This window comes from Amphiura filiformis, chromosome 1 (assembly GCF_039555335.1).
Source record: "Amphiura filiformis chromosome 1, Afil_fr2py, whole genome shotgun sequence".
NCBI lineage: Eukaryota > Metazoa > Echinodermata > Ophiuroidea > Amphilepidida > Amphiuridae > Amphiura > Amphiura filiformis.
The window spans coordinates 25,205,803-25,219,836 of record NC_092628.1 but is presented as its reverse complement, the minus strand read 5'-3'; the positions used below and the strand labels follow the sequence as shown (position 1 = coordinate 25,219,836).

The 14,034-nt window shown below is 36.9% G+C and overlaps 1 protein-coding gene across 2 annotated transcripts in view; it reads right to left on the bottom strand.

The window, feature by feature from the left end:
* The window catches only part of LOC140165925 (RNA-binding protein 41-like), a 340,068-nt gene that overhangs the window by 174,418 nt on the left and 151,616 nt on the right, over positions 1–14,034 (bottom strand). For both annotated transcript variants that reach the window (XM_072189278.1, XM_072189270.1), the window contains exon 5: positions 9,052–9,707. In XM_072189278.1, coding sequence (XP_072045379.1) covers positions 9,052–9,707 — 656 coding nt within the window. The remainder of the gene's footprint in view (positions 1–9,051; positions 9,708–14,034) is intronic.

The window sequence follows — 14,034 nt, the reverse complement described above, 5'->3', positions numbered from 1 at the left end:
CTGGGCTATACTCTGATACCTGTATGATGATCTAAAGATTTTCCTACTGTAGTACTACACTCACTGCTCACTTTGCTCGCTGTTCGAGAGGCGTCGCAGTCTGCTCGCTTCACTCACTATTCGAGGCATCACAGTTTGAGAACGGGGCTAGTTCTAGGTTGTTGTTCTTTGGCAAACTATTTTTTTTCACATAATGCTGACCAACATGACGCTATTTTTAAAAAAGTCAGACCATTTTTGCACAAAATTAGAATTACAATTCATGTCATACATTGCTTTTTCTTCTGACCATATCTCAAAGAAGCACTTCTTTTTCAACATACAAATTATTTTCTTGATATCATAAATGTAAACAATGTTTCCCGGGGGTACTCAAGTTTGGTTTGGGTAAGAGTGTGCTGCTAAAAATTTGAACTCATCAAAATACTATTTTTCAAGAAATTTGGAACCAACAATGTGCTAAACATCAACATTTATGGACAAATTTAACAACTCTTACCCAAATGGACATTTTAGCTGCAGTGATGCTATAAATATGGATATTTTCCAAAACAAATGAGAAAAAAAGTACCATCCATATACCAAAACTGGCCTAAAAAAGGGGTTATTTACACCAAAAGACCAACAATGTAGCCCATGTTTGTAGCACATCACTGTATGATCATTTGTACAGAGTACCCTCCTCCTGGGCAAAGTTTTTTTTTAAATCAGAATCTAACTCCTTTGGGATACTGCTTCTCTTTGTTGCATTTCAATGACAGTATTAGCTACCTTATTCTGCTGGTTTAGCATCATCCCCGCAGATGCAGACCCTTTCCCTGATTGCATTTTTTTGACCAACAACTTATTTTGCTTGTGCTATTACAAATGTAAAGCAAAGTTTTTGTCAAATATATAACCGCTTTAGGACACTACTATACTACTCTTTTGTTGCGTGTCATCCTTCAGAATCTGTGACTTCAATGACACTATTCATGCTATTAGCTAAATTAGTTCACCTCATTCAGGAAATTCTCCATCCAATTATCAGGCCCAAATTGCTGTCATTTGGTGTTTAAGTGGACTAATGAGATTTTGCTCAGATAACCAAATAAGGCAATTAATCAAGTTAGAAAGCACAAATATTTAAATGTGACACAAATATATTATTGTGTAAAGCATGGAAGTGTTCCACAATTGGTCAATTCATGTTTATGATGTACAACTAGTCCTTTTCTATCATGCCTGCTATAATGATTCCTGAAATGAACCTACATGTACCTGAGTTCAAATGTAATAAGCGATATACAAATTTTCCTTGATTTGAGATATAGGCAAATCTAACTTGTCAAATAATAGAACAAAATATTATGTGCTGCTTTTTTTATCATCGTTTCAAAAATATTCATTTGATTTTATAGGGCAGATGTTGGTGGTCTGAATTCGTCAGGAGGTGTTCACCTAAATTATTCATACCTTTTGCATAAAAGCTAATTTTGTTATCCCCAATGATTTACCCATAAGAGGGATAGCAGCTAATTTGCATAATTTATACATATGATCAAGTTTTTCTTTTTTCCCAATATCTGGAAATCTGCTTGGGGTAGTGACATAACTCAGTAGGGGTAGCAGGTCATCAGTATGGGGTAAAGTGATATAATTTAGTAGGAGTAGCAGGGCATCTGTATGGGGTACCCTGACATAACTTAGTAGGGGTAGCAAGGCATGAGTATGCATGGGGTAATGTGACATAACTCAGTAGGAGTAGCAGGGCATCTGTATGGGGTACCCTGACATAACTTAGTAGGGGTAGCAAGGCATGAGTATGCATGGGGTAATGTGACATAACTCAGTAGGAGTAGCAGGGCATCTGTATGGGGTACCCTGACATAACTTAGTAGGGGTAGCAAGGCATGAGTATGCATGGGGTAATGTGACATAACTCAGTAGGAGTAGCAGGGCATCTGTATGGGGTACCCTGACATAACTTAGTAGGGGTAGCAAGGCATGAGTATGCATGGGGTAATGTGACATAACTCAGTAGGAGTAGCAGGGCATCTGTATGGGGTACCCTGACATAACTTAGTAGGGGTAGCAAGGCATGAGTATGCATGGGGTAATGTGACATAACTCAGTAGGAGTAGCAGGGCATCTGTATGGGGTACCCTGACATAACTTAGTAGGGGTAGCAAGGCATGAGTATGCATGGGGTAATGTGACATAACTCAGTAGGAGTAGCAGGGCATCTGTATGGGGTACCCTGACATAACTTAGTAGGGGTAGCAAGGCATGAGTATGCATGGGGTAATGTGACATAACTCAGTAGGAGTAGCAGGGCATCTGTATGGGGTACCCTGACATAACTTAGTAGGGGTAGCAAGGCATGAGTATGCATGGGGTAATGTGACATAACTCAGTAGGAGTAGCAGGGCATCTGTATGGGGTACCCTGACATAACTTAGTATGGGTAGCAAGGCATGAGTATGCATGGGGTAATGTGACATAACTCAGTAGGAGTAGCAGGGCATCTGTATGGGGTACCCTGACATAACTTAGTAGGGGTAGCAAGGCATGAGTATGCATGGGGTAATGTGACATAACTCAGTAGGGGTAGCAGGGCATCTGTATGGGGTACCCTGACATAACTTAGTGGGGGTAGCAAGGCATGAGTATGCATGGGGTAATGTGACATAACTCAGTAGGAGTAGCAGGGCATCTGTATGGGGTACCCTGACATAACTTAGTATGGGTAGCAAGGCATGAGTATGCATGGGGTAATGTGACATAACTCAGTAGGAGTAGCAGGGCATCTGTATGGGGTACCCTGACATAACTTAGTAGGGGTAGCAAGGCATGAGTATGCATGGGGTAATGTGACATAACTCAGTAGGAGTAGCAGGGCATCTGTATGGGGTACCCTGACATAACTTAGTAGGGGTAGCAAGGCATGAGTATGCATGGGGTAATGTGACATAACTCAGTAGGAGTAGCAGGGCATCTGTATGGGGTACCCTGACATAACTTAGTAGGGGTAGCAAGGCATGAGTATGCATGGGGTAATGTGACATAACTCAGTAGGAGTAGCAGGGCATCTGTATGGGGCACATGCACACTGCACAGTGACATATCTTAGTAGGGGTAGCGGGCATCTGTATGGGCTACTGTGACATAACTTAGTAGGGGTAGCAGGGCATCTGTATGGGGCAAAGTGACATAACTTATAGACTGTATATCTACCTCGAGCCACCGGCACTAGCTTTGAAGTTCAGCGTGTTCTGTGTTAGCTTAGCATTACTTGGTGCGTGTACATACTTCTACGCACGGTCAACGTGCCACACATGTATACACACAAGAAATCACGCTAAGCCAGCTCAGCACAAGCTGAACTTCAAAGATAGTGCTGGTGACTCGAGGTAGATATATATAGTTTGTTAGCAGGGCATCTGTATGTGGCTTATAGGGGTAGCACTCACCATGCTCACCCTAATTTGATTTTCTGAACAAAATATAACTGATTTGCATATTTGTTGCTTGTTTTGGTTTTTTGTCAATTTTTTTTGTCACATTTATTTTTCCAATTTTTATTTATTCTGTTTTACAAACCGCGAAGGCCTGATTACAACTTGCCATGGGGATTTGCAAGTTTTATTTGCTGTATTTTTGTTGTTGTTATTTTCTTATCAAAATATTTCATCACTCATGCACTATCAATATATCAATTTCATCTACTAAAATGCATCACCTACTCGCACTGCACCACAGTTCCTCAAAACATTGTAAAGATCTCCCCAGCCAAATAAAGGTTAAATATGTTTTTTCTGTTCAGCTCTGTGGCATATGAATATTAGTTTTCCACACATATCTGAGGGTTAATACAAGAATGCCCTATCTGAAATAGCTCCCATATGTCATATTTTAAGATGTATACAATATAAAAAGCAAAATTGGACAGCTATAGCATATGGGATCTTGTTGCAATAATGCCTCAATATGTTGCTGAAGTTTACTTCGCAGTATACCAATGTTCATTTCTTTTCAAAATCCAAAGACCCAACACTACATATGCTATACAAACACATTTTTGTACAAGAATATCAAATAACAACCAACAATTGTGAAATTTTCATTTATTTTTATGTAGTATTTTCTTAACAGTTCACTCTGTTCCCATCTAGGCAGGTAATAAATTAATAATGTAAATATTTTTCACCTGGGGCAAGATTAGCTACCTTGCAACACAAAGTGTTTTAATCCACTAAAAGATGTCTCCTAAATCTTGTGGATTCGCTGAACTACTGGCTGCACAAAAAATAAGGTACCACTAGCTTACAAGACATTTCATGTAAGCTTTGAATAAATATTCAATAATTGAAACATACCAATAATATTTCAAAGAATTATTGCTGGAAGAAATCGATTGGGAAGTGACAGATTAATGAATGTGCTATTCCACTTGAAATCCATAGACCCCTACAGTCTCTCCACATAGAAGTATAAACCAAATCTGTGGCATCGGGGGTCGATGCTTTACGTCACATACACTGCGTGTTAAAGAATGTGATGCGTAAAGAGTCTGGTGTGCTCGGCAAGTTCAAATCGCACAGCAGTTGGCGCGCCAAAGAAGCATTCACAAAAGCATTGCACTGAAATAATTTAATTTCTCATACGTACCTCCAGTTTCCAAGGTCTATTTACTTAGTACTTCTATGTGGACAGACTGTGTGTGTGATTGGTTGAAAGCCATGGCTGTTTGATGTATATAGAATTGGCTTCATTATTAACTAAATGCAAACTATAGATGGCGCTATTTATCCTAAATCATATTTCTTTATTTGCAAGGGTTAGGTGATTAATACAGCCATTAAAACAGCTGGAATAAATGAAACAAGCAACAAGGAAATTTTTATAAACAAATAATATCAAACAATAAAAGGAATTATTTGTATTAAATTTCCAGTAACTAAATAGCGCCACCAATTTTGTCATTAATATATACATTTTATATCCGAAAAAGCTTTAAAAAATACTATAAAAGTGAATAATTTTGTAAAAGAGGGGAAATGAAAGTTGAGAACGACTCAAAAGAATCTGTATACATTAGTATGATATCACTTTTAGCTGTTTAATCCTAAAATTTGGTTGTACATGATGTTTTGTTTGAAAAACTAATAAATGATCCCATCAAACAACCGTGAAGCTGCTAATAATACATTGTCAAAGCCTGGATGTTTAGAGTGATGATCGTGGGATAGAAGAAAAAAGAAGGAAAATTACATTTTAAAAATTGTTACATCTTATTTTTTTGTTCTTATTTTTGAATATCTAAAAAAACTTGAACCTTGGATCGCTTTAAAATAAAAATTCCTTTAAAAAGGAATGGGGTGCCAATGGGAGCTTTGATGTGATGTGCTGAAATGTAACCGTTTGGGTACAATTTTCTTTTAAAAACTTGCACCTTGGATCTCGTGATATTAAGTAGATATTTGCAAACAAGGTCTTCCCATGAAACTGGTACCCTATTTTTGTGCATTCTGTATAAAATGGCACCTCAGCCTAAGCTTAATCATAACTCTGGGATAAGTTCCTCGCAAATGATTTTTACGACTTAACCCAAAATGTTACTACAAATCTCAGGGTTCATGCTCTTCTTAGCATTAAACTCTACACAAAATACTGCAATTAAAGATCTCTACTTTAGATAAGACAAAAATGTTTTAGTGGTGAAGGTTACAAAAAGGACATGCAATGAAGAAATGTTGCATAATGTTGTAGTAAAACATGCACTTTAGCTTTTTCAAAAACAAGAAGGAGTCGTAGGTAACCAAATGCTAGATATGAATTAAGCTAACATCAATAATTATCATTAAGAAAGAAGTACAACTTATCTTCAAGACTGCATAAAAACAAAACCCCATCAATGATAAGCCACTGTGAAGCTTACTGAGTGCCATCATCTTACTTTAATATCATTTTACTCTCTTTTTAAGCCGTGCTCTCCTGTGATAAAAATTAACCTTGATGCTACGAGAAAATGACAGTTTAATCTTATTTACTATGCTTATTTATTATATCGGAAACTTACTCTTGGAGGCTGATGCCTTCCAAGCCACCCAAATCTCCACTTTAACTTGTGAACACTTGAGCCTTTTAATATGCAGAAAAAAGCTACTTTCAGAACTTCTCACCAAGAAATTAACAAAATCTAAAAATTGTACAATATAATCCCAGTTAGATCTAAAGAAATGATTTCATTTCACCCCATTAACAATAATTTTCGTCATTTTGCAGGAATCGGGAGTAGTGTATGTTACAAACTGTGATGCACACAAGTAATTCTGGGCATCATTCAGATATGAACTCATAGCCTCTAAAACCTGGGAACAAATGAGATGAATATAGTTATGGTGCACATTCATGAGTTGTGATAATTGCTATTGTGTTCATTTCAATTGTGCACCACACACAGCTTTCAGTTCTCAAAAGTTGATTATAATAGAAATGTCAGTGGCGTAGCATCATAGTGGCATGGGCATGCAATCGATTTGAAAATTTAGTTAGAAATCCTGTAGGAAAATTGCCAAAAAAGTGGCTTGTGCCCCCCCATCATGACTGGTGTCCCCCAATCATGGTCAGTGCCCCCATATGATGACTTATGTTGCCCCACTGAGAAATGTTGCACATCAAGGTCACATTGCCAACATCATGACTTCTTAAGTAATATTGACTATCTTTGTTTATCACTGCTTCATAAAAATCCAAGATTCTGGCCTTATATCAATGTCAGTGTGTAAACGTAAACCAGTAATGGGACAGATAATCTCTAGCGAGCATCATTTGATTCCCAGATGGACAGATGTTAACCAGAGCATCGCATAGAAGTAATTTACTAATCTACATCCCACCTGACAGATTGAACATCATCAGCAGAGTGCAACACTATCGTAAGTGCAGTAGAATGTAATAGCTGCCTTTTGTAAAACACCTATTGTTTGCAGCAAAATCCCCTCATCATCTCATTGTAAAGTGTTGATGTTTTGCATACTTTCGTGATGGCCACTAAGCTAACCCAAGATATCACCTTTGCATGTAGTTGGGTGTTTTTTCTAGTGTTATTGGTTAAAAGTAAGTACATTTATTGAAATGTTGCATATGGCAGCTATTGCATTCTACTGCACTTACGATAGTGTTACACTCTACCAACGACATGTAATAGCTACAATTCTAATGAGAACTTAACAAGATGCTGTATTTTTGCGAGGGTTTATTTTTGTTAATGGAGTTCCAATGGCAAAATGAATACCTTGCAAATTAGTAATAATGTATTGCAAGTATAAAGCAGGACTTTGCAATCACAAAAATAAAATTTACAGAAATGTTTATCTCACTCCAAAACGCTAAAATAAACTGTCCGTGAAAATCACCACTTATACAGTACTCTTGCCCTTTAAATGTCCAGCTTTTAGTCACATGACAAGGGTTCATTGACCATCTACAGAATAAAATTGAATCACAATTCAGATGTGTTTGAAATTTGTTACCAGATATATCTAAATTAAACCTAATCACTCTATAATGGATTGAATCAATGTGAAATTGATTGGTGCATATGAGTACTTGCTATATACTTTGACACACATGTATTTTGTTACATTCCTTATTGTCAAAATATAATGTGCATGATTATATTAATAGAAACACTTAATTAGAAACACCTAATTTATCATGCACCTGGTTGACTTTGAAACCAAATATTTTACAATAATCCATGGATTCTCAAAGTTTACGCAAAATTCTTCTGTGAGAATCCAAACAAATTCTCATGGCACCTTTACGAATATCTACCCTGGGGCTGTAAGGGTGTTTCCTGTGTTTGTGTATAAGATGTAATATGGGGGTATGAGGGTGTGATGGGGTGTGTGCGCTTTTATAAACACTTTCAATCAAGTCTTTTTTTTTTTTTAACCAATTTTAAGTCAAAACAAACTATAACAGGTGGCGATAAAGTGAATATAAATGAAACATGAACATGTCCGCCTTTGTCGGTGGTTTATGTATTGCATGCTATGTGTGTCTGCATCCAATTGTCTGTTTGTATGTCTGGTTATCATTTGTTTGGAATGATATAAGATTATTTTAGAATGGAATATGTGTCATTGCTTGCAATATGTCTACATCATCAAGACACACACATAAGCTATCACCAAACAGAAATGATGTACAGCTTGTAATCACAACCATAACAGTCAATGACTTGAAATATGCTATAGTTTAGTACAGATATAATTGTGCAATTGCAGGGAAAGGCACATCTAACAATAAAAGCTGCCTTTTATAGCACATGCATCTATAAGTAACTGTTACTGGTAGATTCTGTAGTAGCAAGTGGAAGAAAATGTACAAAATATACCAGCGAATGCATTTTTCAAACTCAATAAACTTATATTATCAGCCATTCAAAATGTTGCTGATCCAGATGCTAATGAATGAATGAATCAAACAAGCAATCAATCAATCAATCAATCACACACTCGATCAATCAATCAATCCAGTTAGCACAAAATGAGGATGACTTCACTAGATTTACAGGATGTTGTTCATCTCATCTTGCTGCTCATTGTTGGCCATGGACAGCAAGATTTTCTTTATGCAAAGCCAGACGGCGAGTGGCATGATAGGGCCGGCAACTTGTGAAACCGCCCGGCCGTATGGCATTTTCCATATACTCGGTTAGTTTTGTGGGGTTCATTATCGAACCCCAACGGTTTTAGCTTGTATTTACATTATTTATTAACATAGGCCTATTTGTTTGTGAAAGCGTTTTAAAATTTCAAAATAATCCCATTCAATTTTACTGAATTTACTGAATTTAGAGAATGCACGGCGCATACCACCTGTGCAAAGCCATCATTTGATCTGACCTTTCCATGTGGACATTATTTGCCCCAATGAAGTAACACAAAGCAGCTAATTGCATTAACCCACCAAATCCTCAATGCTTCACTATCAAGCATTATTAACATTAGTAAGATATTCTTATCCCTCGCCCTACAAGATATAAAAAAAACCACCAACCTTGCTCGGAATCCCAGCGGTGTAGTTCTTAAATCGGTCAAGCTGACAAATTTCATCCACGCTTAATCTGCGGCTCTTGATATCCTCGTCGGAAATAGCAATCACTTGTCCCTGAAGTTGCCTCCTCGCTGGTATGGGATTACTCTGCGCTAAATTTATCTCGTGTGACCTCTCTTTGCATTCTGATGGTCGTTTTCTAGATGAGTTTATTTCAGTACATTCTGGATCAGGGGAACATTGACATGATTCGCCTGATTTCCCACGACTATCTGTTGATGACTCGGCTGCATTACCACAAGTATCTGCTGTATTTTGATCATTGCTTGAATAAATTTTCTGCTCATTAATTCCATATTTATCTCTTACTTGTACATCATCCAATGATTTGGAAGCAATTTGAGCAATATTGTTAGACCTCTCTGCTCGCAACTCTAATTGCTGACTTTTATCAGTACTTATTCCTGCAAGTGACCTTTCATCACCTGGGACATTGTCCGAGATGCCTTCATCTTGACTTTCATAGTCTGGTGGTTTGGGGTCACATCCTTGGTATACAACAGGATGGTCTTTGTCAGCTGATGACAGCTTCTGTAAGACTTCTGCTTCAAGGACTTGCAGGTGATTGATAGGATCATCTGGGTGGGTGAACTTTCTACCTGCAATAGGTGAAACAGAAAACGTGAAACAAATTAGTGGGAATTAAAAAAAACAAGAATAGTTGCTGCAAGTGAAACACTTCGGACTCCACCATACTGGATTGTCATCCCGGGGGGGCCACTCAAATATGGCAGTGTACGCATGCGTGACCAAATTTTTTTCAAACACCCCTAAACGAGTTTTACCCTACCAGCAAATTTAGCCCCTTAATAAGGTAATTTAGTGTAGAATTTACCCCCTAAATGAGTTTTTGGCTGGTGAAAATGCAACAAATGTACCCTTTTTGGACTCATAATTTACCGAAAATTTGAAAAGGTACCCTAAACAAGTTGTCCAGTTTCAAAAACTACCCTTATTCTTGAAAATCACTGTTTGTTTGACCCAAAACGCCTCACACACGTAACTTGCCTTGCCTAAAAAAACACCCCCTTTTACTTGTTTTTTTGGTCACGCATGCGTACAGACCATTTTGTGAGTGATCCCCCCGGGATTGTCATAGATGGAGACTATAATAATATACAACCCATTCACCAAATGGCAAAGTCCCAGCATCATCTGTTAATGAGGGTCCGTATGACAATATGGGAGCTGATCCTGGCTGCAATGTTTATTCCATATGTAGGTTGACTAGGGTTCTGTGCATGTATAGAGCTACATCCCTGAATGATGTTAAATGGTTTATAAGGTGTGTCTTGGTCGATAGTGGTCAGTGACTTACTGAAATGGGTAATGATCTCATGTAATAGTGCTATATAATAGTGGCTTTTTTAATATGTGACATGATCAAGGGGAATGAGTCACATGTCGGCCCTGGTTGAATATGAGTTTTACACATGTTTTTTAAGAGGATATTTAGAGCTTTCAGAAACTGAAAACCCCATGTTGATACAACTTTTCTTTGTGAAGTTACATCAATTTATCTATCGCTGAAAACAATATAAAACAAAAGAATTTTACCACTTTCTTTGCCAATATCTCAAAATTAATATTAGCGACATCCGACTCATTTCCCTTGATCGTGTCACATATGTGATGTAATCAAGCAAAATCAGTCGTAAGTCAGAAATACTGATTTTAAGATATAGCCAAACAAAGTAAGTATTTCCTTTTGTTTCCTATTGTTTTGGAAACTGCTCACATCTTTTGAACTGGTTGTCCAAATTCAATGGGGATTTCTGCAAAATGTAACTTTGCTCATGCTGTTTACAATCCTATAAGAAACTAAAAATTGAAAATATGTCCGACTTCAGATTGATTTTGCTTGATCATACCACATATTTAGGATAATGTAGTTACAAAATCTGAAGCAAATAGCACAAAGGGTGTTATCAGTAAAAGTGCATCACACCATGCATGCATGTATGCCTCTAAGGTCTTATAACATTACTTAAAATGAAGCTTTTAAAGTGCATAACAAATCAGTAGGGCACATAATATTCCCCACTATGGATATCATTCAAACATTTGAGTACACATTACCATGTTTAATTCATTACAATATTGGCAATATACTTGAATGACTTCTCTGCTGTTCATGGTATATTATGTTACCAGTCAAAAGTAGAGCACATGAAGTATCCAGAGTATTATATGACTGACTAGCCAGAAGTATCATTCATGCAACAGCAAACCCCAGTCAGGGATGTCTAAAAGACCCAGTTTGCTGGCTACTTAATCCTGCCCTACCAGCTACCGTTTCATCCATCGGAGAAGAAAGCTAAACTAGACCCTTAGCATCACATCTTCATCTTTTGTTTCAAATTTACTGCTGTTTTTTTATTCTTCATGAGACCTGTTCCCAAAAAATGAGAGTGCAGTTGCAAATCTTTAGTATTTGGTTATGGTCAGTTTCATCATCTCCAGATCAAAGGCTTTAAAATGATATGTAACCAGGATTGCTCCCTCACTTGGTGTTCAAAAGGGGTTTTTTTTGGCATGTTCAAAGAACCATCTCTCTTCCTAGGCAACTTTCCACACAACGTTATAAACAAAATCCCTCAAGTGGATGGGATATTAAAAGCAGGTGCATTACAATAGCCCATAGAACCATACATGTGGTATATCAACATGACGGATGAGGCTACCATGTTTTGTTCATACTGTGAGAAAATATTATAAGCTTTCTTCACACACCAAAATCTCAATTCTGATGGAGTAACTGATGAGGCTGTCAATCGGGTCACCCATTAAAAATAGATTTTAAAAAGTTAAAGAATTAATTCTCACAGTATTTGATAATTATTAATTAAAATCCAGGCACACCACATTATTTTAGCTAGAAGTGATTATTGCTCCTTTATTTTATAACAAAGAGAATGGGCAAGATCCACCTGCATATTGCACAGGGTGTGTGAAAAAATACAACAAGGAATGAGCAAAGCCTTTGTATCGGGGCACAAAATAAGAATTCCGAATTTCTTACTTCTCGAGCTAAATATGAGCAAAATTGTCCTTTCTTTTCCTTTCATTCATTTTTTCTTTCTAGTTTTCTCTTCATATAGGCCAGCAGGCTTATATAAGCTTTTATACTTGGCTTGAGAATTATGCTTGAGCCTGGACCCGTCAGGACCCAAGTGTGTGTCCACACAGAGTGACTGGTTAAACAACGAGATGTGCTTGACATTCCAGCATACATCTTAAAAACATGCAAACCACCCACTTGCAAATTTTATTTGGTAATCCCTGTATGTCTTCCATCCATGGTCTACACACTTATATTGACACATACTTCGACATATGCATTAACAGAATTGAAATATTCTTCACATATTGCCCAAGGTGAAACTTTATATTTTAATTCTTATTTCACATGTGCCTATTTCAAGATGCAATCCCACTCATATTTATCAACCTCTTTAAATAGACCATGTTGTAAGAGTTGGGAAATCCCAATGTGCTAGTAAGAGCCTCACTAAGCACTTAAGCCAATGTGAGGTGCCTACAAGTAGCAATATCATATGAAGGTATAGTGGACCACTATCAGGGTTGCCAAAACCACGATTTGGTAGCCCAATTGGGCAAATTTTGAAGATTTTCCCAGTGACTTTTGATAATTTCCTGTCCCATAGTAAACAATGATTACTAAAACAATTGGGTGACAATTCAATATTGCCTCTAAAACATCAGGTAGTTTCCTGTCTCATAGAAACCAATGGTTAGAAAAAAATTTGGCAACTTTTTGACAATCTGACCCATAATTTGGGCTGAAATTTTTGGCAACCCTGATCACTATCAATATTAACCTTTTCCAATGAACATAGAGTTGGTGTTGTCATCTTTATCGGCTCAACAAATTTCAAATATTGAAAAAAAAATTTTTTTTAAGTACTGTGGGCATATTTATAATCTACAAGAAAACTAAATTCAAATGAGTAAAAACGTGCAAAGTATTGGTTCAGTAGCTCTTTAGATATACCACACAAATTACAGAAACTTTCCTTGTTTTCTAGCATGTAATCTACACTGATATAAAAAGCAGTGAGCTCTATGTTCAATTACACGCTGCAGACCAATTCAAGTCTGAGTATAGATATGCCAACTCAAAATTTTCTGTAGGCGTAATTTCAATGATCACGGTATTATAAACCCACTTAGCATACCAATTGAGAGCTAATCAAAATTAATAAGGCTATTAATGAGTGTCTAAATTATAAAAATCTGTGTTAATGAGGAAGCTATATCTGGGATGATAACTGGTGAATGGTAATAAGTTGGGTGCTATGTTGTGTCATCAACACAGGCTTGGGCTTGTCAAAATGGTGGGTTGAATTCATATGAAGTCATTGCTATCAGTAGTAAATAATACATGTTAACATTACATGCATTTGCTATCAGCAGTAGATAGCATTAACAAAAATCCTTGCAATCAGTAGTATGTTGTATCTACTATATACATTTCTTTGTTATCCGGAGTAGAGAGCATCTGTTGTATGCAGTAAATAGCACTAAGCCACTTCAACATCCTTTGCTATCAGTAGTAGATAACAATTGGGTTTTGATTTAAACAGTAGATAGCATCTATTACCATTCTTTGCTATCACCAGTAGATAGCATAACACAGCATTCTTTTCTTTCAGTAGCAGAAAGCATAATTCATAATTATGTCAGCATTCTTCGCTATAGGGAGCAGTAGATAGCATGTTAGCATTATACCATTTTTTACTTTAAGCAGCAGATAGCATATTACTTGCTTTCAACAGTAGATCAGATCATATCAGCAGTAGATAGCATCTGTTACAAAAATTTGCTATCAGCAGTAGAAAGCATCTGTTACAATTCTTAGCTATCAGCAGTATATAGAATCTGCTAAATATATTTGCTATTAGC